The sequence below is a fragment of the Nestor notabilis genome, unplaced genomic scaffold (assembly GCF_000696875.1).
Source record: "Nestor notabilis isolate BGI_N333 unplaced genomic scaffold, ASM69687v1 scaffold2484, whole genome shotgun sequence".
In the NCBI taxonomy this organism is placed as follows: Eukaryota; Metazoa; Chordata; class Aves; order Psittaciformes; family Psittacidae; genus Nestor; species Nestor notabilis.
Genome location: NW_009926042.1, coordinates 118,835 through 146,469, shown reverse-complemented (window position 1 = coordinate 146,469; position 27,635 = coordinate 118,835). Strand labels below are relative to the sequence as shown.

Sequence of the window (27,635 nt, the reverse complement as noted above, 5' to 3'; positions counted from 1 at the left end):
CTTTTTCTGCAAGTAGTAGACTAAAATTCAACCCTGATGAGATACAGCATACTGCACCTGAATCAGTGGATTGCTCCTGTGCAAGGTTTTACTGATCTGCTTAAATTATTATAAATGTGTATATCAATACCAAGTTAAAGAATTTTTTTGGTTGGTTTGACTGTCTTGAACGGCGTGTATGTAAAAACACAAGTTGATTCTTAAGTACAAACACTGCAGTTTATTAATTGAGTTAACCAAATCATTGATTTAAAGTTAATTTTCTTCTTGATTTCTAAAGTATGGAGGTGCTCCAGGAGGACCAGCATTCCCTGAACAAGCTCAGGATCCTTTGTATGGTTATTTTGCTGCAGTAGCAGGGCAGGTAAACTTATAAAATATTATTTATTTATTGGTTTGTTTTCTTTTTTTTCTGGGGAATGATTTCTACACTAGCTTTTGGCAGGAGGAATTCCTAGTATTTGCAGTGAGGGAAACTGTTGTTTCAGGTTGTTTGGGGTTGGTTTTTCTTAAACTAACAGAATGGTTTTACTTAGTCTGTCTGCTACATAGAGCTGTATAGCTAGACCCTATAGCTATATACACAGTAACTATACAGTTTAAATAATTCTCTTAGTTTATATATAGTGTGTGTCTGTGTGTAAATGCATACACATATACACATACATGTATGCATGTATTCACTGTATTTCCTACATAAGTATATACAGGGCCTGTATAGTTACATGAAATGTTGTAACTGAATTATGGCTCAGCTCAGGGTTGGGGAATGCTGCCAGCTTCAGGAGAAGGAAGCCAGAAACAATGGCAAGCATGGCTTGTGGAGGTGGCCTGGCTAAGAGCAGGAAATGTTAATAAGAAAGAGATCATGACATAATCTTAGTAGACTCATAAATGGAAAAGCAGTCTTCAGTTGTGCCAATATCTGGGTTTGCTGGGAAGATAGAGTGATTGTTCTTCTAGAAGAAAAGGCATTCACAGCTTTGATTTAGGCCTTTCTTTTTTCCCCCCTGTCATTCTGCACTCCATTTTTAGTTTATTTCCTGTATTTTTGTGGCATATATTTGTTTTGTATGATTATGGATGTTACTAGAAATAAGTAGTTCCTGGACTGTAACTTAGATGCAAATAGGTGCACTGAGATAAGCTGTCTTGGTTGGCCATATGTATAGCTATTTAATGCTCCTTCCTAGGGTGTGTGAAAATCTAAAACTCTGCTCCTGGATCTGTTATCCACAGGTAGATGTAACCACAACATGGAAATTTGCATGCAGAAACATTAGCTGATGCTTAAATTCCCAGTTTAAGGTTGTATTTTGGGTTCTCTATGTTATTCTTTTGAATTAGTAATGTATCTTACAGTCTATATATTACTTCTCTAACATTGCTTATGAAAATATGTAGACCATGTATTTTTGTAGTGAAGGAGAACACTGGAATGACCTATGTGTAGTGAGGCAGGCCTCTCAGATAAGGTAGAGCCCAGGCTAAATTCTGCTGAACATGCTGACCATTTACCTGCCAGCTGAGGTGCCTCTGCACCTGGATGTGAGACAAGAATCAGCAGTGGAGCCAGTGACTGATGCTGGAAAAATGAGTAAGCTCCTAATGCAAAGAGAAAGGGAGGTAATAGCAAACAGGATACAGTAATCTGGAGAAGAGATGGCAGGAGCTTGACCTCAGCAAAGCATAGACCATCCCCAGGCTTCTCCAATGAGGCAGGATTACTGAAAGCTGGGGAAACGGTGAGCTAATGGGTATGGTCAAGTTGCACTTAGTACTTAAGTTAATACTCTTAAATGCCTTCTATTTGTAGAAATCATTCATTATTGAAATAACCTGGGTAGCTTTTGAAATGTTATCCTTGGAACATAGAAGAGTCAGTTTCAGAGACCTGTGACTGTGCAGAAATAAAAATACTATTGGGAGACAGTGAAATAGAACAGGTAAATTATCAGTTGATTTTACAGCCATCCAAGCATGTCTGTAAAAAAAAAAAAAAAAAAAAGCCACATCTTGCAATTTTTCCGTATTTTCTTACTGTGGAATTAATAAAAGTTTTGGTTATGGTTTGGTGCTCTGTGTTGGTTTTATGCCTATATACTATATGTTCTCTCTGAGTTTGCTTTGATGTAGTTTACAGCAGAGATCTCATCTTAGATTTGAGGAATTAGTTTCGTCTGTTCACAGAAGAAAGAAATACTGTTTCAAGTCTTTGAGTCGGGCTTTGTAGGAAGTAATAATTTTCTTTTCTCAGTCTGTTTTCAAAACCCCTGTACCTTGTCTAATTTAACTGCATAAGTTCTACTTTAAGAAAAGAAAAAAGGCCAAGAATATTTTCTTGTAATAGTAATCATGATTACAATCCTGCTTTTCTTCCTGCTTCTTCTGAAGATCCTGCATTTGTTTCAGAAGGCACAAGGACTTTGAAGAGATTTGCTGCTTAATATGCATGGCTATTTCAAATTTCTTCCCCCCCTGACCCCGCCCATGAAAGTAAAGTTTTAAATACATTTATATTGTTAAACTGCAGGAGTAGATTTGAATCAATTTTGGAATTTGCTGCCACTAATTTTACATGGAATCAAATAATTATTGCTCTTTTTTTCAGGCCTTGTCAAATATAATTTGACATTAACTACTACTAGTCCTATAAGTAATGATACTTCATTTCTGAAAGTTACCTGTCTGTGCCATTCCCATTGTGCCATTTAGTAGCATGTCCTTGTTACTAAACAAAATGGAAGAAAAAAAATGCTTGCTGGATTTAAAACATTAGGAAGATGCTGAGGCAAATAAATCTGTTTTGAATATAAAGCAACTCTCTTTTCACTATTTAATGCTTTACAAAAGTGACGTATTTTAGATCTACAATGTTCCATCCTTGAATGAGGTCAAACTATATTAAACTCTCTGTGAACTGAACTTCATGTTGGGTGTGTGAGGAACGTGACCTGTAATTCCAGGTCTGCTTTTGACAGCTCACTGCTTTCCATGAGTTGGCAGTTTCCTCTACTTGTCCCTGAGCAGGATGTGTTGGCAGTGAGTCATTGTCCAAACCATGCAGATAGGTACCTTTCCTGAGTTTGTTTGTTTTTTCTTTCAAAGTTCTTTGCTTTCTGCTTTTGTTTGTTCTGCTAACAACTTACTATTCACCAAAAAACAGGGGGGTTTAGATGTGTAAGTCGTAAGTCTTGAGAAGAGAGTATGTGTAATCTGGGTTGCCAGTTTCGTACTGTAGAAGTGAGGTCATAAATGTATAACCTAAGGTGACTGCAATACCCACTAAGTTAAATTAGTACTTTAAGGAAAGCTGTCTTCTTTTTTTTTTCAAAATTGTGTGCCTTGGTTTCTGTGCAGCTGGCTCTCAAGTATATGCTACTGATATTTGAGGTGGATTTGTTGGTTTGGGTTGTTTGTGGGTTTTTTTAAGTAAAGTTTAGAGCAAACCTGCCAATCCTGTTAATTTTGTAGTACATCCCTAGATGGGAAAACTAATGCATATTGCAAAAGTATCAACTGAAAAAACATCGTTACAGATAATGGGTTATAAAAGGCAGTTTCTGTCATATGGGTTTTGAAAAGGTAACTAACTGCCACTGAACAGGGAGTGGGTACTGGGAATAACCAGCCTGGGAGAGGGAATTAAAACAATAGCTGATACATCTTCTGTTATCGAAAGGATGGACAAATAGATGCTGATGAGCTACAGAGATGTCTCACCCAGTCAGGGATTGCAGGAGCATATAAACGTAAGTTAATGATTTAAATTAAAAAAATCCCAACCCTAAAGCATACTAATTCTTCTGACATCTACTAGAAAACACTTGTAGTTGTCTCTTCTGCAGAGTGTTGGGGGATTTTTTTATTTGCATGGAACATGGGCTTGCTTTCCGTATGGAATGTAAATCCTCTGTATTCAGTTCTCTATGTGTAGGACTTCCCTTTTCAGTCGCCTTATTTTCCTACCCACTGCTGAGCTGTGAAGTTGGGGAAGTGTTTTATTTTGTAATAGACAGCCAGTTCTTTAAAAAGTGTTTTGCTTCGGTCAATATCAAAGCTCAGTTTAAAAACAAGAATTTCTGTGGCATGACTCTCTGTCAGGATATGTCATGTTCAATTTAGAAAATGGAGCTTCTGTGAGTAAAACTGGCTTGCTCAAGTGGTGTCTATGGTGAAATATAAATGACCACTTTTACTGAAACCCAAAACCTTTATGGATTGAGATAAGAGCATATTAATTTTAAATATACTGTGAATTGCCTGCAGGTTGTCTGCTGTCAGTTTTTCTAAGAAGTATTCTTGAAAAGCTCTTATTTGGATCAAATTATGGTATGACTCTATGCAGTGGAAGCAATTATATAATATTCTACACATTATAATATATAATCAGTATATGATAAAAAAACAATTTAAAATGTTATGTTTAGACAAAGTTGAAAAATCATTGTTTTAATGCAATTTGGTTTTTTTCTTGTCTAATTTAAACAGCTTTCAACTTAGAGACTTGCAGACTTATGATCTCAATGCTGGATGTATCCTTTACTACAAAATGTAAACATTTTTGCATTATGTAAGCAAAGGTGAGAGGGTGCCAGAAATTTGGGAAATGCTTTGTAATTCCTATTCAGCCCTTACATGATAATTACGATCATTATGATTGGGGAGCTACAAAATTCTATTCTTACTTATTTTACAGGATGGAATAATAATAAAGGAGGCCCTCAGCGACTGATATTCTTCACACAAGTAGTATCCCTCTAAGTCTAGTATCTCTCTTAAGTCCAGGGGACTGTTTCTCCACTGAATGTAGGAAGAGTCAGGTCTGGCAGCCCAGAATAGAGTTTTGTGCAAAATAGCTCATTTTGCTTTTCAAGTCAGACAACATTCTAATCTTCGCTGAGGAATTCACCATTTGTACTAGCCAGCCTGAATATAATCTAAGTCCCTCTAAATCCTGTGCCTGGAATGAATCAGGTGTCAGTATCTAATGGGATGGTGTATGGCATTCAGCAGTAGGACCTATGAAAGACTGGCATACACTGTGCAAGGCTGGAATCTTTGGAGCAGTTTTTAGTCAAAATTAAAAAGCAGAAATGAAACTGGAAGGGCTGTTAGCTCACCTTGAACAAACAGTGCAGAATGCAAGAGACTTACTTTTTCCTTTGGTATCTATTTTTATTTCAGATATGTATTACATTGGTAACAGTAACACTGGCAGGTAAAAGAAAAGCGTGTGAACTAAGTTAAATTCACAAAGAGCAAGTTTATCAGGTTTCACTGGGAAGAAGTGGGGAGAGCAAGTTCTCTGACCTTTGGGTTTGGTTGGAAGTATTATCTCTGTCTGTGTTGTGGGTTGCTCTAGTTGGTTTTCTACTAGAAAAAATAATTACAGTAAAACATTGTTAATATTGACCTCCATAAAAAAAAGACTACAGATGATAAAAAATACACATTTCCATTCAAGAGAGGACTTTTAAAAAATGTTTTAAGTTAAGAAATGTTTTTCTTAGCTTTGGAATCAGAGGGATATGTCTGGCACACTGGGATTTAATGAGTTTAAAGAACTTTGGGCTGTGGTCAATGGCTGGAAGCAACACTTTGTAAGTTTTGACAATGATAGAAGTGGTACAGTGGATCGCCAAGAGCTGGAGAAAGCCTTGATGACTATGGGTAAGGTTTGAAATATTCTTGTTTCTGATGCTGAATGAGAGCATTTCCTAGTACCAGTTACCGTCCTGCAGTAACTGACACACATTTCCAGTTAAAAATGTGTTGGGTTCTGTTAACTTAACCTGTCTTTTCAAACTAGACTTTTTATTCTCAAATAGGGTTCAGACTGAGCCCGCAGGCAGTGACCGCGATCACAAGGCGATACAGCACTCATGGCAAGATTACGTTTGATGATTATGTTGCCTGCTGTGTGAAACTCAGAGCTCTCACTGGTATGCTGGATTATAGCCTTGTTACTACCATCCCTATGAGATATTTTTATTTAATAAAATCTGATTACTCACTTATCTCAAGTTCAACTTTTTAACTTTTACATAGCACAAAATAGGTTTATTTCAAGAGAATTTACAGACAGAACTGGAACAATTACAGATTATGATTTTCTTGATTCCCCATTGAAAAATGGACTTAAAACTAATGCAGGGTTTATTCCAGACTCTCGAAGAGTTATGTTATCAAAGTTGGGAAACTGTATTTGTTAACAGAACATGAAGGCTTGCATATGATAAAGATGACAAGAACAGGAGATTAAGTTCTGGAATGAATTGTAGTGTTCTTCATGAGTTCTCATTCATGTGACTTGGCAATTTTATGAAAGTACTATCCATTTAAAAAAAAATAACTAATTATTCTTAACGTGGTTTCTATTTTCTTAATGTATTTTTTGCAGAATGCTTTAGAAGAAGGGATGTATCTCAGCAGGGCTTTGTGAACTTCCAGTATGATGATGTAAGTGAACTTTAAAAAAGCAGTTTTGATTACAGGGTAAAACTAAAGAAAAACTTAAAACTGAAGAAAAGCAGTAATAATTTGAGTTTATTCATGTCTTCCCTATGCTTCTGGTGTTACCTGAGAGCACAAAGGTTCTGGGTTTTCTTGAGTATTGTCTCAGAAAATTTTCACGTATTTTATAGAGTTCTGTAAAACGAGCGTTTTTGCCTGGACTTCTTACCAGTGTGGCTCAAGATCTAAGAAGCTACATCACTCGCTCACATCACTTGCTCATACCACTTTCTGGGATGTTTTTTTTCTTTCTTTGTTTCAAAGCTTGGTAGGCATTTTTCCCTAGAAAAAGTTGGAAAAGGTGGGGATGGGCAAGACACAAATCACATTCAGTTAGTCTTGGCTTCCTGGCTGCATCTGTGCAGGAAAAGGAGAACACTAGGTTCAAGTATTCCTGGGGATTTTGTTTTGGTTATTAAGGAGATTAACTTGGTTTAATTAACTGTTAGCTAATTTTCATATTTAGTTTCAAAGCTTTGTTGTTCATGGGCTGAATTTGTTTACAGAAAAGAGCAGTGACAATGAGTATTTTAGGGGAAAAAATGAAAACTTCTTGTCTACCATATATCTAATAAGTGGTTATTCTTTTTCAGTTCATACAGTGTGTTATGAGCATCTAAATCAAAAGGAAGCAAGCCGTGGATGATCATGATTAACATTCCAGTTTGTGTTTTGCTTTGCCAAATCTTCCAATGATTGTGTATCGCAATAATGGAAATTACATATTTTTATGAAGGTATCACTTTGCACACTTGGTTGGTTTTTTTGAGTTTTTAGAGTGACTATAAATTACTCATGTAATACTGTCTCTAACTTCTAACTGTAACTATTAAAGATGTTTTTATTCTCATAAACTTGCAATTCAGTATGTATAGCTCAAATTATGCAGATAGTAAGATTTTCTTGTAATGTGTTTACTTTATTCCTGTGGTGCACTAAAACCAGTTCCTGGAGTGCAGCTTGCCTTTTTCTGTCTTAAACAGTATCGTGTATGACATAAGATTATACATATTCTTTTCTCTTTGACAGCATAAGACAGGTGTATGAACTGAAAGAGCTTTTGGAATGGTCATTTTAGGCTGGTCTGTTAGAACATCAGTAAGTTTAAGTTCCTTATTCTGACAGCTAGCTATCTTCAAGATGAAGTCTGTGACAACATGCGCTGAGCACAAGATTACCTGATAGAACTTCTCATTAGCAGGGGTGCGACAAAGCACAGCAGAGAACTCACCTGGCAGTGTGCTCTTGCACAGGGGGCTTTTGCTCCAGTAAGATTCTTGCTCTGTTTGTGTCACTATATAAAACACTTTTAAACTTACAAAAACTATGCTGTGTCAGTTTATACTTTAACTTTCCCTTGATCAATGAACTTCTAAGCTGACAGGCTTCAGTTACATGTAAATTGATGTTTCTGTCTCCTGCACTTTAAATTCTAACAAGCAGCCTTCCTGCCTCTGGATGCCAACACACAGTGGCCAGAACCCACTTTGAAAAATTCTTTCTAGGTGACCATTTCAGATCATGGCAGTGACCACAGTGCTGCAGAATTCACATGAAAGCAGATGCAGAAAGGCAAGACTTTTTTTGACTTTTTTTCAGGGGGAAAAAAAAGGTGTTTGGTGAGGATTTTTGGTCACGGTTTGGGGGGTTTTTTCTTGAGGGGAAGATTGACATAGTATGGGAAGAGGGAGCAAGGGAGCAACACAACTGTATGGACGTAGTTCAGACTTTTTTCCAATGAAGTAAGCTAATGAAACTTTTGGTAATTTAGGTCACTTCTGCATACCACAGAGGACTGATAGATGTTCTTTTGCTAACCTTGCCAATGCAAAGGATGTTAAAAGGAGTATATTTCTCATATTAGTGGTTTAGAGCACTTTTGAGGAGGATCCTTTGTACTAAGGAATGAAAGCAAAGCTATACATGTGTCCTTTTATATAGATATGTATGTATAGCTGTCACTGGGCAAACAACAGAAATGATTGTCAGAGCAGAAATCTTGATTGAAGATACTGTTTTGTACCCTAACTTGCTAATACTACTGTAAAATCCAGGTCTCTAGTTCCTGGGCTATAAATGCCAAGCAGGCTGGTCTCTCATCTAAAGAAACAACTGGTACGTACTACTTGGATATTCTATTTTCACTTCAGAAGCTAGTTCTCTTTCTGCCCTCAGGAATTCATTTTAAAGGCATAGATGTGATTATACTTCCCCATTCTGATAATTGTACGTTGTCTTGTTGCACATGAAGCTGGGAATGGAATGCTGCACAAAGCATTTCTAACACAATGACCAAAGTCCATAAAGGTTTGTCTGAGTGAGCATCAGTTCTGCTGCAGTTCAAAACTTTGACAGCTGACAAGGTTAGTAAGAGTACAAAGCAAAGGCTGTTCTTCCTGTAGGGGTTTGATTAGGCGATTTTGCATAAATACAGTATTCATCCTTACACTGTTAACTTTGCCCTAAAAATTATGAGACATCTTTACTGAAATGCTTTTTACCGACAAAACTTTCATTTTACCCATTTGCGTTTCTGGTCCTGTACTGGATTTATCTGGAATGGAGTTAATTTTCTTTACATCAGCCCATAGGCTGCTGTGCTTTAGATGTGTTACTAAAGCAGCAGGGATAACACACCAGGGGTTCAGCTGTTGCTGAGCAGCGCTTGCACAGCATCAGGGTCTTCTCAGTTTCTTACTCTGTGACCATGGTGAGCAGGCTGAGGGTGGGCAAGAGGCTGGGAGGGAACAGGGTGAGGACAGCTGATGTGAGTGACCAAAGGGATATTCCACACCATGTAAAGTTGTGCTCAGCACTAAACTTTGGGCAGGGGTAGGTCTCTCCAAAGCAGCTGTTGCGTGAGGACTGGTTGTGCATTACTCTGGGGCTGGGAGGTGGTGAGTGAGTGTCTGCATGGCTTCCCCACACACACACCGTTTTTCATTTATTAAGCTGATTTTCTTTGGTCTGCACTTTTTTTTTGCTAAGGAGTGACAACAGAATTTTCTGTCACCTAGCAAAACAAAAAAAGCTTCCCTATTAAGAGTAGATTCTATGGACAATTAGAATATGCTGGTTACCTGCTTTAGGGAAATAGTTATCTGTAACTTTGAACCAAGGGTTTCTCTTTCCCACAGGGCACACTGGGAAGGATGTTTACACAATAACAATACCATGTGGGGTGGCTGCTCCTGACCTTTGTGCAAACTGGGTGTAGTTTACAATGTTGATATTCTTTCTAGGTTGCCCTCAGACATGCAAACCTGAGGAACAGTAACTGTAGATCTGCCTTGAGACCAGCAGGACCCTAAAACAAAGACTGAGAAGCTCACATGATCATTTTCAACCCTGAAATGAAAAATAACATCTGTATTCTGTTATTAGCCAGTAGACTTTTTTTCCGTCCCCCCATGCATGCAGCATCTTTTTTCTCTTACAGAGACCTGTAAAGCAGGAAGTGCTAAAATGTAAGGACTTAATGAGAACAAAGTACACACAACAGTCTTTCTTTGTCATTGAAAGTCATTTTACTGGTGTTACAGTATGTCAGTAACATTGAAAACCACAGGCATTTGTATTAAATACTCTTATGGAAGTGGATACCGTGATGCTGTTATTAAAAGTGAGCAGGAATTTAGAACCCCGAATTACAATGATTTGATTTTATAAAAAGCAACGTTTTGGTTAGCTACATGAAAGCCAGATTCATTCACTTCAATAGCCCAATGCCTGTCATGTTTGACGACAAAAATACCACACTCAAAGCTAGAAAGTTGTAAATTGCAATGCTTCATTTTGGTATTTGTCAAAATCTTATGTTTCTACTATATCAGGTATGATTTTTTAAGGATTTTTTAACGAGCAAAGACAACAATACGATGTAGGTTGGTTATTTTTGCCAATAGGAGCCAGCCCCAGTGGTGAAACAAGATTCTCATCACCTCTCTCAGCGTTTTACCAATCAGTGAGGGCTAGTACGAGTGAAAAAATAATTTGTTTTCTTTTTACAGCAATGCCCAAGTTAAACATCAGCACAAAATGAAGCTGGCAGAGGCAATGGATATATACTGCCCTGAAAGCTTTGCTGAAAGAACTGCTCATATAGTGTTTTCTCTAGCAGATTAAAAATTCTGTAATGCTTTGCTACTCTGAAAAAAATATTCTGCATTTATGCAACAATAAAAATATGTACTGTATTCTATATAAAACACTACCTATTTTCATATATATATTTATCCTTAAGGAAAGAAAAATCAGGTTATATATTCACAGTTTGAGTATGTTCTGGACTGTATTTCCAAGCATAAAATACATGGAATCTCTACACAGGCAGTGAGCAGGAGTCCTTGTACCAATAATCAAAAGCAATCAGCATCTGCTGTTCTACAGAGCCTTACAACATCGCATGATCAGCTGCTCACACCAAGCAGCTGATGTACCTAGATGTACAAGGTCAGTCAGGCCTACACACAGAATTTCTAATGTGGTTGTAAAAATAGACTCTCCATGCTAAAGTTAGAATATAGAAGGTCTTAAGGCCTCGTGTTATGATTGGTTTTAACCCAAACTTCATTTTTTTATTCAGAGGAATACAGAAACAAAAAAAAAAAAAATAGGCAAAAGCTTGTTGCTTTGACATTTTATGCTCTAGTAATTAAAAATAGTGTAAGACAGACTCTCATGCTTCTCCCTTAGAGAATGTGTTTCTTTTTAACTGCTCTGTGCTGCTTTTCCCCAATCTTCCTTACCTCACTTTGAGTTATATTGCAACAATGGCCTAAGTAGCAGTTCTTGAAGAGTTTAAAACTGGCTTAGCTGAAGTGATCTTGAAACAGGTGTAGATGGGATTTTAGAGAACTAAACCAGCCACACCTGGCTAGGTGAGCCAATTCTGAAGTTTCTTCAGTGTGAGCAAAGGACCACATTTCTGTGTTCTGCACTTATTTTTAGTGCTTGTTTTGGTTGAGATAACACATGAATGTTACCTGTAGAAGTGCTTCTTCAAACAGTTGCAGAAAACTTGTGGAATGACAAGATAGCACAAGCTGGGTGTATGAGTTACTGTTAATAAAGCTGTAGTTGCCATCAGCATCCATACTTCAGGCACCAGAAATATTTTGCATAAGCTGCCTTGGAAAATACTCAGGTCAATGGAGTTTTTTAGCATAGGTGACTGTTAGAAACTATTAGTTCCTCTCCTGTTTCTGATGAAACTACACTTGAAAGAGTCCTCTCTGTATTGCAGCTATGTCTGCACAAATCAGTTTCACCATTTCCTTGTTTCCTGCTCTACTAGGATAACAGGCATGTGCACACAGGAATGTTCCCTCACCAGGCGGTTACAAGATCACAAGCTGTACATATGTGCAGTTTACTCATATTGGTCTTCAGGAAATTTGATTAAAGTCAAATCCCATATTGCTGATAAATGTCATTATGGTTTGGAAACCATGCAAATAGTGGGTTATCAGCTCAGCAGTCTGATGAATAATCCATTCTGGGAAAAAAAATGGCTTCTGAGAAGACCAGAATTCTCAAGCTCTTAAAAAATGAGGTAAATAACCTCACATTGTGCCCAAACAGTCTGCTAGTGATGCATATACTCAAATAACTTAGAGAAAGAAACAGATGATCTTTAGACTCAGAGCAAGAGAAACAGAACACAGCACAACTTTTGAGTTCACAGACTGGGTGTTTAAAGAAGCTTAGCCTTCACCAGTCCCAGATGGTGAGAAAGGCACAAGATGGCTGAGCCACAAAATGGTTTTACCCCTTCTCATGGTTTAACCCCAGATGGCAACTAAGCACCACCACACATCGTTCACTCCCCCTTCACCGGCAGGATGGGGGAAGAGAATTGGAAGGGTAAAAGTGAGAAAAATCACGGGTTGAGAGAAGAACAGTTTAATAATAGAAATAAAATAATGATAATAGTAATAATAATATATTGTAATGAAAAGGGAAATAACAAAGATACATAAAACCTAAGAAAGACAAGTGATGCAAATCAAAACAATTTCTCACCACCAAACAAGTGAAGCCCAGCCACTTAGCCGGCAGCAGCCTCCCCCTGCCAACCTTCCCTCTTGTTTTATTGCTGAGCATGACGCTGAGCATGATGGTATGGGATATCCCTTGGGCCAGTTGGGGTCAGCTGTCCTGGCTGTGTTCCCTCCCAACCTCTTGTGCACCCCCAGCCTACTTGCTGTTGGGGTGGGGTGAGAAGCAGAAAAGACCTTCAGTCAGTAAGAACTAAAACATACCTGTGTTACCAACATTGTTTTCAGCACAAATACAAAAACTAGCCCCATACCAGCTACTGTAAAGAAAAATTAACTCTACCCCAGCCAATACGAGCATACCAGTGCAAAATGCACAAGACACGAGGCTCCATCACCTCCACTGTAGCAAGAACAAAAGATGCATTAACAGCACTAGAACAACCTTATCCAGGACATTGTGGGGAAAGGTGATAACTAATTTAGCAGCTTTTTGATCTTAGCCAACTAACACAAGAGGCTATTAGTGGTTGTAATTGTCATTTGTGGAAATGCTTTTTGGTAGTAGTGGAAAGGAAGAGAAGAGAACAGGAGCTTTACACTGGAGTGTGGTAATTTTGCTTACCACAGCTAGGTATGGAATTCAAGGACAAAGCAAGCCCTCATTGCTAACCTGCTATCCTAGAAGATAATGGAGTCTCATCATTCTTTCACATTACATCCTCTCCTATTTATTAATGAATTCATAAGCGTAATAACTAAAACTTTGAATTTGTAGTATAGGCATGCCTATAATAGTCTACATACCCATTCTTAGCTCTGGTCTTGAAAGCTGTTGTCACATTTGTGTTGACAAGACCACTTGGTTCATTTAAAACCAGCAACAGGAATTCAGGTTAAAGAACTTCAGTACACTAGCTACTGACACACTTCCTTTCTGATTTTAATTCAGGCTATAGCTCAAAGGCCCATTTGTTCATTAGCACACTCATTACCTAGTGAGTTCATCAGCTTAGCAGGTTCAATATGTCATAAATCAGGAATTCTAAAGCATTTGGAAGTAGCTATCTTCAAAGTCAAGTCACACTTACCAGGTAACTGGCAGGTAGTGACTTAAGTTCACAACTTAAGCAAAGATAGGCTGTATAAATTTAACGACCTCCTTAAAACTACTTATTTAAATGTAACAAAACTATGTGTAAATTATCAATCACAACCATTTCTGGTATATTGCCTGAGTATATTTACCAAAAGTCTATAGTATAGATTACTGAAGTTCTTGTTTCAAAAAATACAGAATTAGCAAGTAAATTTTTACTTGTTAATCCGTGGCATGATTGTGCAGCATTATTATTTGGATACAATCTCTATTTTCCAGTCTCCATCAGTTAGTCATACTAATTTTATTTTAAATTACACAAGATTCTTCTCCCACGTTGAAATACATAACACTAACTTAAGTACAGCTCATCCTGCAGGTCCTATGCTCATGTGGACAATTATTTCCATTTGAGAAGACCTGGTAACGTTCCCACTTCAACAGGCATCTACAGCATAGCTAGCAATAACTAGTTCATTTATTAAAATCAAAATAAAAACAAAGTAAAAGCATGAGTCTCAATGAGTCAAAGTGACTGAGCTATCTTACTGACAATACAAGTACTCTGATATTTTAGACTGGATGAGGTATTATGCGAAAATTTCTATTGCTATTGCAAGTGGATAACTACAGTGGATAAAAATACTTGCAATCTTCAAGCTTATTAATCTGGCAGCTTTCCAACACACTAAGTTTTAGAGTAGAAAACCACAGAATGTAAGCCAAAGACTTCTCTCTTCAGCCTCCACTCTGTGAGCTTTGGAGGCCCACACAGCCCTGCCAGTTCAGGTTTTGTGCAACGACAATGTCTCCACGTTACCAACCTGATGCAAAATTTCCTGCAGAAGTCTGCAAGCACCCAAGTCCTGTGATGTTCTCGCTCTAGACCATCAAAGTGAAAGTCAGTATTTATTTAACTTAAACTTAGTGCTCATAACTAGACTTCCAGTCACTACATATCTCCAAGTCTTAAACTAGCTGTTAAAAGTTACACGACACACATAACTGGACCATTATATGCTACAAATGAATTATACCTAAACAAGAGGGAATCTAAACTACATACTACATTGCAAATACAGTCAGGAGAGCCATTTGTTTGCAAACCGAGAAGCTATGAACATTACACAAAGAGACAGTATGTTGTATCCAGTTCTGTCTGTCAAATCTTGCTGCTTCTTGATAAGGCAAAATGGAAAGGGAAGAGTAAACAGTGGTAAACATACAGTATGCACAGAAATCTAACAGGATTATTCAAAATTACATGCCAGTTTGTATTCAAACAAAATACCATAAAAGGCACATGATGAAGAGTCCAGTTACTGAAGACAAGATACTAACATAGGAGAGAAGACAGCTTCCAGATGACAGAGTAATAGAACGGCTGTTGGCATAGCATAATGTCCTACTGTGGGTGAACTCCTTGAGGGTCCTGCTCAAAAAGTCCAGTGAAATCAGTAAAAGACACACTGATTTCAAGTGATTGCGGCTCAGGCCCTAATTTCATGAGCTACATGCTACCAACTATCTGTAACCCAGTTAGTTACCTACGATCAAAGTAAATCTTTGCGAAAAATATTCTTCAGTGCTGATGGATATTTACTCCCTACAAAAGTGCAGAATCTTTTCCTAAAGCAGTTACAACTGACTGGCTCCTTCCAGGTGGTCTGTCTGCATCCACTTGCGCTCACTCATACTTGTCTTTCTCCAAAATACTTACCAGAACCTGTCAACTGTGAAGGAAAATCATTTGAATGCCAAGGCCAATATTTTGTCATAATCCAACGTACAGCCTAATCATAAAATATAGTGCTTTTAAAAATCTTACATACTTTACAGTTGCTGACATCTTTAAACATTTCTTAATTTAATCTTACATATATATGACTTTGTTGAGAGACTTAAAAGTTAAAAAAATATATTAAAAGGCTGCAAGTGTTGGGTTCACTTATTAAAGGAAACACATGAAAGAGGTAGAAGATTCAGAAACACCCTCGATGTTCCCATTATAGTAACATCTAATTGATCATACAGCTGTTGGGCAAGGTATGCAATGGCACCACACAGAATTGTGTGTTTTGTTCTGCAGTGGTACTACCTGAAGCAAAGAATTAGTCAATTTTGGAAAGCTGGAGAATTATAAACTGATCAACATGGTCCAGTTTCTTACTGACTGAAAATTCCCCATCAAAGGACATTTGTTTTACAACAACCTTTAGAAGTCTCTTTAGGGTGTTGGAAATCTAACCATCCACTTATACACAAGATTAAAATCTCCATGGTAAAGGATTTGTTCCCCCCACCCCATTTTTTCTGGCTAAACTCACATGTACTCAGTTTAATGCCCCCCAAATTTATCAAGGGGGCTTCATGGGCAGCGAGCATAGCTTTCAAGCACAAGGTAAAGGCGATTCCAGTAACAAATAAAAGACAGCAATGAAACTGGCCACTTGCCCAGCACTGTTATTATCTAGTGCAGTGAAATACTTTGCTTCTCATAAGCTACACCTCGCCATCTAAAACAGTGTCTGAAATTCTCTATTAAAAATACACAGTGACTCTCACCAGAAGGACTTCACATCATCACATCCTGAATTGACTACTTAGAAGTATTCCCAAACATACAGTAAGTTTGGACTGCACACTAAAGACTCTGTCTCTGCTGTCTGCCAAATCAGCCTTGCTTACACCTGTGAGACATACACTGGTCATCTCAGTGAAACACGGATTTTGGGTGGTTCCTCTTACGATGATTTAAGACCAAGTGCTGCTGTACTGGTTTCTGCAGTCTACCATACAATTGAGATTGTCAAGACAGTATAAGATACTGAAAAGATAGCGTAGATTTTGGTCAAACACCAGTTTCTGAGAGACACAGGGTTACAGTTCTGTACTTTCTGAATTTCCAAAGATGTCTGCTTGTAATATTAGAAAATCTGAAGTGTGATGATGTTAGTCATGACTTTTTCTTTAGGCATTTGGCAAAATACACTTATGTATATAACAGCTATTTTTGACATTATCAAATGTTGACATATATACAATCTGTATACGGAGATTATAAACATGTAAAGTAGAAAAAAAAAGATATAATCCTTGTTTGTTTGACGTTTGCGTCAAATAGTTGCCTTTCAAAGCTTGAAATCCTGTCACAAAAAAATCCTATTATTTCTTATTCCTGCATGCTAATTTCTACTACAGTATGTTGTTTATCCCTTACATGTGGAAAGTAAAGAACACAAGGTTCATGCATACAGCGTACAAGTTTACATCGGCTGGGCTCTCCAGGAGGTTCCTGGCTCCACCGTGGTCTGACTCAGGACTGAAATAAACCAGAGAAAAGTCTCTCTTAGGCAGGGCTGGCACACAGACTGCAGTTGGCATTCTAGGTAAGCGGATCTGTCATCCTGCGGAATAGCCTTGTCACATCTGGGCTATTATCCCCTGTTAATTGTTCTGATTTTGGTTGTTCACCAAATCCATAAAATACCAGTCAACAAAAAGGAAAGAAATAAAAATTAAAAAGCGGCTTTTTTCCCTTCCAGATGAGAGGAGGTTCTCACTGTGATCACAGGCATCTCTGTTGATCTTTCGAATTGACTGAAGAGCAGATGAATGTGCAATGACTCAGTGATGCTGAGTTTCTATAAAATTCGAAGTAAACAGTTCTGATGTCACCCCAGAACAGTGCAGCTAAATGGACGTCTCCCATAGCTGGAGAGGGGGAAAAGGAATACAAACACACACTGAACACCAAGATAAACCAGGCTCTTACCCAAACACTGTGAGAAGCTTGTTTGGGGAACTGCATCTACATCATTTGGGTCACCAAGGCTATGCTCCCAGCCTCTGGTGGGTATCTGTTCAGACCACAAAGTCATCTCAGCATTTCGGCATGACTTACATTTGGCACAGTAAATGTCCACAGCTGGGAGGACAAATTTTGAAGGAAAAATCTCGTTGTAACATCAAATTTTACTAGACAGCTTTTACGCTACAGTTACGCTAACTAATATTAGTGTAGAGAGAATCTCCCACTCTCAGAGAGTGCCCAAAACAGGAATGGGGGTAGCAGCTTGCAGATTCCCCCGGCAGACTCCATTTTTCTTTACAAAAAAAACAGAGCAGTGATGTGAATCTTGTCTGCATCAGAAACATGAACTAAAGCTATCACAAGTAAAGGCCCTAAAGTAAATTTCAGGGATGGAGAGGGGGGGAGTTGCTTATTCAAGTATCTGCTGTATCTGAATTGACACAAAGGAAGCAACAATTAGTGCTGCCTTTTGGCAGCCACTGGAAATCCCTCTGTATGGAGCATCACTATCCACCGCATATTCCAGTGGTTTCTGCTCACCCTGGGCAGCTATAGTGGACTAAGGTCAAAAAGCAGCAAAGCCCCTCCAAGTCTGCAATGGATTGATGCAAGCCGTCCAAATCCTCCTTAACTGGAACTTTGACACCTTTCCATAAAGGCGGAAGGTAGCTATCCCCCAGCTCGAATGAGAGTTGCTGGCAGCATCAGCCCCCCCAGGAGGGGTAAGGGAGGGGAGCCAGAAGCATCGCCTGCTCCAGGGCTGCCCCAGGCACACTCTGCTTGAAATAACAAAACTAGTGAAATCTGGGCTTCAGGGCACATTTAACAGCAGCCTCAACAGGTATCTGTAAATACAGCCACTGAGGCTGCCCTAATCACTGCCAGAGGCTCAGCCTTCAGCAGCCTCTGGAGTTAGAGGTGAGAAAGAAATGCCACTCCTGCTCTCACTGTCAGTCAAAGATGCTGATCTGCCATACTTTCTTTCTGAAAAACTACCAGTAAGTTAAGTCACTGACAAAATGCACAGAGAAGAGGGACACGTACCCTGGCACTTTGCCTGTTGGCTTTTTTCTCCTCGTCAGGGAGAGGTGGCATTGGGTAAGGGTATTTTCTGCTGGAAGCAATAGATCCAGTGGACGAAGATGGAGACTTTGCAGGAGACAGTGTCCTGAGATGTTGAAACACACAAAATAAATGTGGTGTCTTCGGGTCCTAGCACTGCAACAGCAACTGCCATTACTCTGAAGCTTGGTTCAGAACCAAGTATATATCTTATTATTAGGTCAATATTGGGGGGATAAAGTTGTTTGATCAGTAGTCTAATAATTTCATAATACAAATAAGGGTATTTATAGCTTTCAAGAGCACTGGAAGAAAAAATCAAATTTCCTACTTTGTATTAGAATTGTATTGCATAACAAAACCAGTTTCTTAAAATGTTTTATATGGTACTGTAATTAATCATTATAAAATTAACAAACAAAATCTGCAATTGAATAAATAAGGAACTAAAAGATAGACATGGCACTGTGAAGCCTAAATAGAAACAGTAATTGTAGAAATACAATCTGAACGTCTTCTGCCAGTGACTAAATGGCAATTATTAGTGTCTTTATGTATATCTTACACATCTCCTATATTGATACAAATAAATCTACTATTTTATAACACATTTACACAAATGCATGCACTCAGAGGCCAAACTGTTAGTTGTGAAGTAACAAAGGCATATACAAAGTGCTAATAACAGATTATTGTACATGCAAGCATCATACAGTGCATATTGTTCCAGCCAAAGAAAGAGTCTGATGAGAATATACAAAAATGGACTGATTAGTCAATGGCAATCAGCATTTCTGTACAAGGTGAGTAGAGTAAGCAGGAGCAAGTAAATGTTTGTATCACATGAAAGGCATTCTTTTCATGTCAATAAGGCAGCAGCACATTATTGACTGAAATTTTATACCCAAGAAAAACTCTTATGCTTCTGTTTTGAGATTCTGCACTTTTCCCACTTGAGAGGCTCCTATCAGGCTCTAAACCTGGGCAAAATAAAAGGGAAAAAAAGCCTCAAAGTAGAAAAACTGAGCTACCCTGGCCTTCTAGTTCTGTTTTGTAGACTGAGGGCATTTTTCAAAGGAGGCCTCCCACACATGCAGGCATATCCCCCAGACCCTCCCTGAGCACTGCTACCTCTACCTTCTGACCTTAATGCACCCCTGAAGACGGAAGGTTTCCCTCAATTTCTACAGACAAGTCTTCCAAGCCCCACAAATGCATTACTGATACCAAGGAGCCACAGGAGCCACCCTTGGCACAGTCCCACATCCCTGGCATTGGGATTTAAATGATCAGGTCCTTCCATCTACAGAGGATTACAGACAAGGCAGGGACTCTTTTGTGCCTGGAAAATGTTCTGTGTCTCTATTATTAAGTGGAATGTATTTACCTTTAAATAATTATTCTTTTATTTTGGACTAGTATATCATTTTGTTGTGTCTAGCTCCCTAAAACTGCACAGTCTCATCTCCCATACAGACAATGATTAATGGTAGCCACAAGCAACAAGGTGTCAATGGAAATCATATGGTGAGAGCTCTCTAACCTAGCTCACAATGCTCTAATGCCTCATATGGTAGGTAACCCTTAAGTTCAACAGCACTTTAAAAATTACGGTTGCTACAATTACCCAAACACGGAAGAGCACATCTTGAGCACATGCACTTTGATCACCCATTAAGATGAATTGGACACACATGAATGTTTTCAGGAAGAAAATTTCGAACAGCTACTGCATTGTAAAACAAGGTTTTCAGATGTCCAGCATCACAGACCTGGGCACCAAACTGCATGTGCAAGAAAACAGGTTATTTAAAACAAACAAATAACAAATCCAGGGAAAGGTTCTCAACAGTGCCCTGCTGTTCACTACCTGTACAAGTGCTCTCATCTCTGCCCACACTTGGGACTGATAAGGATCACTAATAAACTATTAGTGGATCTAGAAGGAAAAAAAATAGGGGGAAGACGAAGGGAGCAAGGTAAGAGGAGCAGATTTTACATATTATCAGTAATCCAATTATTCATTAATTTTGTCCCACAGCTGCAGCAGAATTTAAAATCTTCATGTTTAAATTTAGAACAATGCACCTGGAGATTAGAAGCAAGGAACACTGTGGGGGTTAGATCTGACTTGGCAAGCCCTATCAGAAACCTGTTTGTATGTGTATGATAGCCAGAAGGTGGCACAAAGAATGAAGGCATTTTCCATCCCTTGTGCTACAGCCAGGCACAAGATTGCCTCCGGCAGACCACAGGCTCTTCCCATGGGGGTTTATTTTAGGCACCACAAGAAAAGGCCATGATGAGAAGGAAAGCCATGGCCAATGTACCTGTCCATCAGCCTGAGCAGGTGATCCTGGAAGCAGCAATACCCCACAAGGATGTGGCATCTTGAATATTTTCCCGACACAAAGTCCTCTGACCAGGATCCCTAACTGAGCCTTTAGCTAGGAAGCTTTGCACTGTAACTCAAACACATGTTGCCTTCTCAAAAGATTTTGAAGCCCAGAACCTCCAGTGTAATTGCCTACATTTCCTTTTTCTCAACCTCCCTTCGCATTGCCTGCTCAACTATGGTTTGCATACCTAACTGATAGGCACATTGCTGCTCACCTACACATGCAAAGCTACAGCCAAATACAACAAGAATGCAGTTGCACACTTACAGAAATGACCTTGCCCTCCCCTCACAGGGCCTTGCCACTTATTTCTGCTACACAGTTACGGGCTGTTTTTTGTCATCTTTAGTGCCATCTACTGAGACTGTGAAAACATATCACTACTGAGATCACAGACCTGTGGTAAGCGTAGTTGCTTGAGGTGGTTTTCATCACCTTTCAGGTTATGCCCTGCAATCGTGTATGTGCTGTGTATCCCAGATTTACATATACTTTAAATGAGAAAGAGCCAGAAATGACCTTTCTCATTTACAGGATGGAAAAGGGACAGCATTCAGGGACACTTGCAGGTAATGCTGGGGTTAAAGGGAGGCAAAACTTTGCAGTTTGGTCAAGGGTGGGATCCATTTAAGCTTTCACTGGGGTTATAGTTCTCCTGCTATCAAATCCACTAGCTTTCATGCCAAACGTTGCTTCTAGCTGAAATCTATACGACAAACTAAAACTTTGTTCTGCCCCATACATGGCACAACAGAGGTTCAGCAATTTCACTGCCAACCCCAAATGAAGCCATGCACCTCAACACGCTGCAAGAAGTCTTATTTCTGACCACAAAGCAAGATGTAGTGGCCACTTCATGTCCATCTTCTGTCCTGGAAGTTGAAACTAGGAGTGTGGGAAGACCACGCTGTGACCCACAACAAAACAGTGTGGCAGTGGGAGAACACATCTGCATGCACTGTCCTGCACCCAGGAGCCTGCCTGCTTGGTCTCCTCACCTAAACAGGGAGAGTGCTGGCCCACAGGAGATGGTGTGAAATGCATAACCTGGTCACACAACTGAACATGTTGTGACTTCAAATGTCATTTTAGCTGTACTCAAGGCAGGTGGCCCTGACAGATCTGAACTGCTCTCAAGCTATGCTTGATTCTGTTTTGCAGACTGAAATAATCTAATGGAATTCAATTAACATTCAACCTGATGAAAGCATTTCAAGCCCAAATGTGAATACTATCAACCTAACCTTATCCTTTGTTGCCATCGGTTCAGTTCTTTGTAGGACATCATCAGCCTAAATTATCCTACATTAGGAAGTTGGGATCTGTAAGTTAGATGTGGCGAAGCATTTTAACATTTTAAATGCCATTCCTTTTAAAAACCAGAGATGTGCAGATTTCCTCAGAAAGTGCAGCATCAGAGGGGAGGCTCAGCTCCTGGGGGGCTGCAGAAGAGGCAAAGGCTGTGGCCTGAGCCATCCACTTTAAGCACAGCACAGCAAGGCCCCAGAAGCAAGCATTCACATGTTCTACTGAATTCTTCTCCCTAACTCTTGAAATGAAATCCTGATCTTTTTGACATCAATAGACACTATTTCCATTGTCTGCCAATAAGGCAAATGTTTTGCTTTGGTTGTAATGGGGAAAACTTGTTTTTCTTTAAGCACAGTCTAAAGGTGCCTCAGGGAGAACCAGGGAGCTAATGGCTGGTCACAGCTCTGGCCCCAGCAGGATGCTCACAGAAGAAGGCAACAGACCTGGCAGAGCAGCAGAGCCAGCTCTGGCTGATGATCAGCTGACAAGAAATAGAGGAAGAAGATGGCAAGAAGACCAAGGCACATTAAAAACAGGAGGAAATTATAGCCTGTTGTTTCCTGCCTTCCATGTCCACCACCAGTGCCCTTCTGATACGGGACTGCCATTTTCCTTCTGTGTATGTGTCCTGGGTCTCCACCTAAAAAAACTATTTTCTTTGTAAACTGGTTTTATACTGAACTCCTACGGAATCTAAGTTTCTGTAAATATTTGCATTAAATCAAATGTAGGCAGCTCAGTGCTTCAGAAGGTGCCTTCTAGTCTTTTTTGTCTATAACTGCCTATGGAAATACCGCATTTTGGGATTTTGACAGATTATTTTCTGATACAATCATGGTTCCTGAGTCGTTCAAGATTCAGTAAGGATTTCAAGTAATCCATAACCATATTTCATAAGGTCAGTCTGTGCAGCAGCCACTGTAATTGGCAGTAACAAAAATAAGCAGTAGAATCACACTAGTAGAATAGCGCCCCTTGCAGCAAAGCTGAAATCAGGGCAAGGCTTCCTGCCTGGGTTTATTGCTGGGGTTATGCAGCCATGGCCTGGCATGTAAAATTAAAATCCAGCCTCAACTTTGAGCAGGAAAATGAGATTTTTCTTTACAGATCTCATTTTTTTTTACAGAAGGAAATCCCACAGCTGGGAGCCTTTTGGCACCAGAGACACCAGCTACTGTTATTACTATCATTAATAAAAAGTAATTATATAGAAATACCCATTAGATTTGTAGACAAAAAGAATATAACTAGGACACCAGGTGTCAGAGAGACAAGGTTTGGTTTATACAGATTTTTTTTTAAGCTGATGGAGAAAGTCTTTGTGATGACTAATATCTCTATTTTCTAAAAAACTGCAATGTTCCCAGGAATTGTAGGAAGTGTTTTTGTCTTTTTTCTCGATTCTACTTCAAGTCTACCTGCAACAGCACCAGTCATCAACACATTATTCTTAAAACTACAGGGAGACAACCAAAACAGCAGAGCTACTTTCAGGATGTCTTGAAAAGAACAGAGAAATCAAAGAACATTAGCAATAAAAATACTACTCAGCTAATTATCTCGTGTGAATGTCTTGTCCTTGGCTATGATTCTTAAAACGTAGTAACAGCTGCAGTCTGACTTCAGCCTGGGTTTATCAAACAGGATTCGTTTTGTTTTGTTTGTGAATCACTTCAAAAACCCTCCGTATGATGTTCAGACACACCATTCTTAGGAACAGTATTTTCCTGTCCATGACAGATTAACCAAAGTGGTACCTGAATTTTGGGGAGAAACTGTTCAGTTCAACCTCTTTTAAGCCCACGGCAACTCATCCCAGGAGAAGATTAGATCCTTTGCCTTCCATAAATGTGCCTGCAGAACACTTCCCCACGGTTACCTCAATTAATTAGGACATACAGGTTTCTAAATTTATTCTGGTTTCTTTCTCATTTCTAAAGCTACTGCTGCAGGCAGTGATTAGAAAGTTTCTATGGTGTAAAATTTTTAATTTATGTTTCATCTCTGCTGATATATAGCCCTTAAAATTCACATGGGTCAGCTAAATCTTCATCTACATGCAAAAAACACTTTGTTTATCTCAAATACAATTAGAAATGTGACTCATTCAGTGCAAAAGCCGAAAGCCCTCAGAGGCAGGGTACACTCCACCAATTTAATCTAGTTACTAAATCAAGATATACTGATATTAAAAGATGAAAAGCAAATCAAGAGTATCCACAAAGGAATTTAAACCTGTTTAACTAAACCATTTAAAATAACATAACTTACACTAGTGCTATCTTCATATTTCGTTATTATGCTTATTGCAACCAGAGGGCTTCTGATACAAACACCCTGAAAGACAGCTACGGGGTTAGGTTATGGTGGGTGACAGATGGCCTTGCCCAAACAACAAAGTTCAAGAGGGTATTTTTAGGAAAAGGTTTGCAAATAAAAAACACACCTCAGTTCCACTGTGAGATTGCCTAATTTCACCTTCCAGTGACTTCTGGCCATTATCAGTCTTGGTCTGCTAGTCTAAAGGACTTCCCACGAAGATTTTGCTCCATATGCAGCTATGTGAATTTTATGATCAGGTAAGCATTTAGCTGCTCCATTAAACTGAACAGCTTGAGGCCCTGCATTCCCTTCCAAGGTATCTCAGAGCTTAAATCTCCCTGGTTCTAGAACACACCTGTTGAACTGTAGACATCAGAACTGGACCCTATACCCCAATGGTAAAACCAGCAGTGGTAACACTATTAGACTCACACTGCCCTGCCTGAATGTCCGAGCACCAACAGAGAGACCTGCCCAATGCTAGCTGGCACAATCACAACTTCCTGTAAGCCCTGGATTCTTGTGTTGGGGTTTTCACTCCTTGTTCAGGAATGAGATCAGGACTGACAGGCTTAAATTTACCTATTTACTTGCCCTGTTTGTTCATCAGAAAGCCTTTCTGCAACTTACTTTGTGATTTAAGAGTTCTTGAAAGCAAACACAAATGGTTTAAAAAGTGACATTTTCATGCTCTTTTAAGACTTTGGGACATTTTTAGATCTAAAAATTGCTAAATTCCCTCCCTATGTAATATTTGCCAGTGTTACTATTGGAATAGGAGTGTTTCATTAACATCTTGTGATACAACTCCATCATGTGTTTTTTTTTCCCAAATGCACACTGGACATTTTATATTATTTGTCATAAATTGTCTCCCATTCTCTCCCACGCTAGCTGATTTTTTTCTGCTGATGCAAACTTCTGTCTCAGCTGTGGGATTGTTTCTTTTGGGAATCTACTGCAATGTTCTCAGTCTCCTGCTTCATATATATCAGGGAGGCCAGCCCCATCATCTCTTTAACTTGGAATGTATCAAATAATACACACTTTCCCCTTTCAAAAACAACTGATATTTTTGGTTGAACCCTACGCTCACTTGTAACAGATTCATTAGTGATTTGATAAATAGAGCACAGTGTATATTCTCATACATTTAGTTTTCCAATTACAATATATAAATTATTTCATTGTAGGCTGAGGGTAAAATACCACTACTTTTTATTCTTTTTTCATTTAAATTTGAGTATGCACTATATAAGACAGTGGGTAGAGTCAGTGTATTATGAAACCACTTGCTTTAGTAAATTACATTCTATTTAAGTTAATACTACTTTATTAGTGATAAATATGTCTCATGCCCATAAAACACTACTTGGCATAAAATGATGAGAAAGCTGCTACAAGCTCTAGATGATGGTGGGAATGCATGCACTACACACACCCTTTTCAATGGCTTCATTAAAACATTCAGAAAAAGAATTGTAAATTGCACATGAAGCCAAAAACAGACATCAAAATGCAGCAAAAGAAGAGGGGCCCTTTGCACCTACAGTAACTTGTATTGATTTATACAAGGTAGGAGTCCCAAGATATTTGTATATGCTGGAACAGCTCTTAAAAATTATATAGAATTAATTTACAAAATACCTAAAGTATGGTCCTTCAGTGTTTTTATTCACATCTTCTACCCACTTAGCTACATTATATTCTCTTTTGAACCATGGGTTTAAATACCTGCAGAAAGCAATGGAAGGAACAGAGAAAGCAGAAGAACAAGAATAGAAAATCTGAGAACACACAGCACAAGCTTAGCAAGGATGTCTTCATCCCCAAAATGCAAGTGAATATGGCAAATAAATCAGTATGGATGTTGGGTGAGGACTAGGCAACGTGTACAACTGCATGAGAAAATCTGACCTACAACAAGGCTCATATCTTTGATTAACCTGGAAACTTTTTAGGATACATCATTCATTTAATGTCTTAAGGGTAAAATTCACTCCTATGCAGAGGGCCAGCATTAAGCTCATGATTTTAACTCCTCTCATGATCTCAGAATAAGGATGAAGGGGCATTTTGACCCTTTTGGAGCAAACCTCCAATCCTGAGGTTTGCTTGATGAAGGCACGCATTTGCACCCATGTAGAATAAACTGCAAGATCATAGCCAAATGAGCACAGAAACTTTGGCTTGGCCCTTTCTACAGGAATGAATTTTAGCCTCAGTGTGTTAAAAGGCTTGAATTGTTTGACACTACAGTGGCAATTTTTACACTTACGTGCAAATAACCCTCTGATTTTTCAACAATCATTTAATTTGGTAGGACCACAAGAAGCTTAAATGGAGGTGGGCTGCAGAGTTATCTCGTACTTTACAGAAGCAAGATTAATACCAAAACCACACTTTTTAGGTCAAAAGTCTGAGCTACATACTCAGTTACATGAAAACTATGAAATAAAGACAGTGTTTAATTATCTGACAGTAATATTAACAAGGAAGAAGAAATTTTTTTTGGAACTGGTTTCTTCTTAGCTCCCAGTAACAAGACTAGCAAATTTCTCCCCCTCTGTCACGTTAAGAAAGAAGGGTAATGTAGAAACAGGTGTCTCCCTGGTCCAATTTAAAGTCTGGTTTTGTTGTGTAAGAATGGCAACAGTTTAACAACTATTTGTGATAATCATATTTATATAATAGAGATTAGCACATTCTGAAATAGGAAACAAATTGTAACCAAGTTAAAAAAGAAAGACAATTCCTCCTTATGTTATTTTCGGTATTTCTGGGCCAGTTCTCACCACCCTTATTTATGAGAGTGATTCAAATGACCTCACACATGGGAACAGGCCTCGCAAGGGATTGCTCAGGTGAATAAAAGTTGGGCCAGATCATGTTGTTCAGCCCCTACCATATTTCAAACCATGCTGACAACAAAAGCAGCAGCACTTTTTCGACTTCTTTTGCTCCTTTTTTGCTCTGGAACTTCTCCTCCCCGCCCCGCGCAAGCACAGCCACAGCTCTCAGAAAGTACTCGCCCTCAGCCACAAGTGCTTCTAAGTAGCTTCCTCAGCTTGCTTATTTATCAGGATTCAGGAGTGCTTTATGCTTTCCAGCTT

General features: G+C 38.9%; 2 protein-coding genes across 2 annotated transcripts in view; one reads left to right on the top strand and one right to left on the bottom strand.

The window, feature by feature from the left end:
• Positions 1-280: 280 nt before the first annotated feature.
• On the top strand, positions 281-7,136 carry SRI (sorcin; the record flags this gene model as incomplete). Its single annotated transcript, XM_010013329.1, has 7 exons — positions 281-364; positions 3,683-3,752; positions 4,492-4,535; positions 5,526-5,673; positions 5,832-5,945; positions 6,404-6,462; positions 7,110-7,136. Coding segments are annotated over 7 exons (546 nt in total), but the record flags the coding sequence as incomplete, so codon positions are not given.
• A 9,379-nt stretch (positions 7,137-16,515) lies between these two features.
• ADAM22 (ADAM metallopeptidase domain 22) overlaps positions 16,516-27,635 on the bottom strand; it is a 128,050-nt gene continuing 116,930 nt past the window's right edge. Inside the window, exons 30-31 of the mRNA XM_010013330.1 lie at positions 18,473-18,596; positions 16,516-17,328 (exon numbers count right to left, since the gene is read on the bottom strand). Of these exons, the coding sequence (XP_010011632.1) occupies positions 17,308-17,328; positions 18,473-18,596 (145 nt within the window). The 3' untranslated portion in view covers positions 16,516-17,307. The remainder of the gene's footprint in view (positions 17,329-18,472; positions 18,597-27,635) is intronic.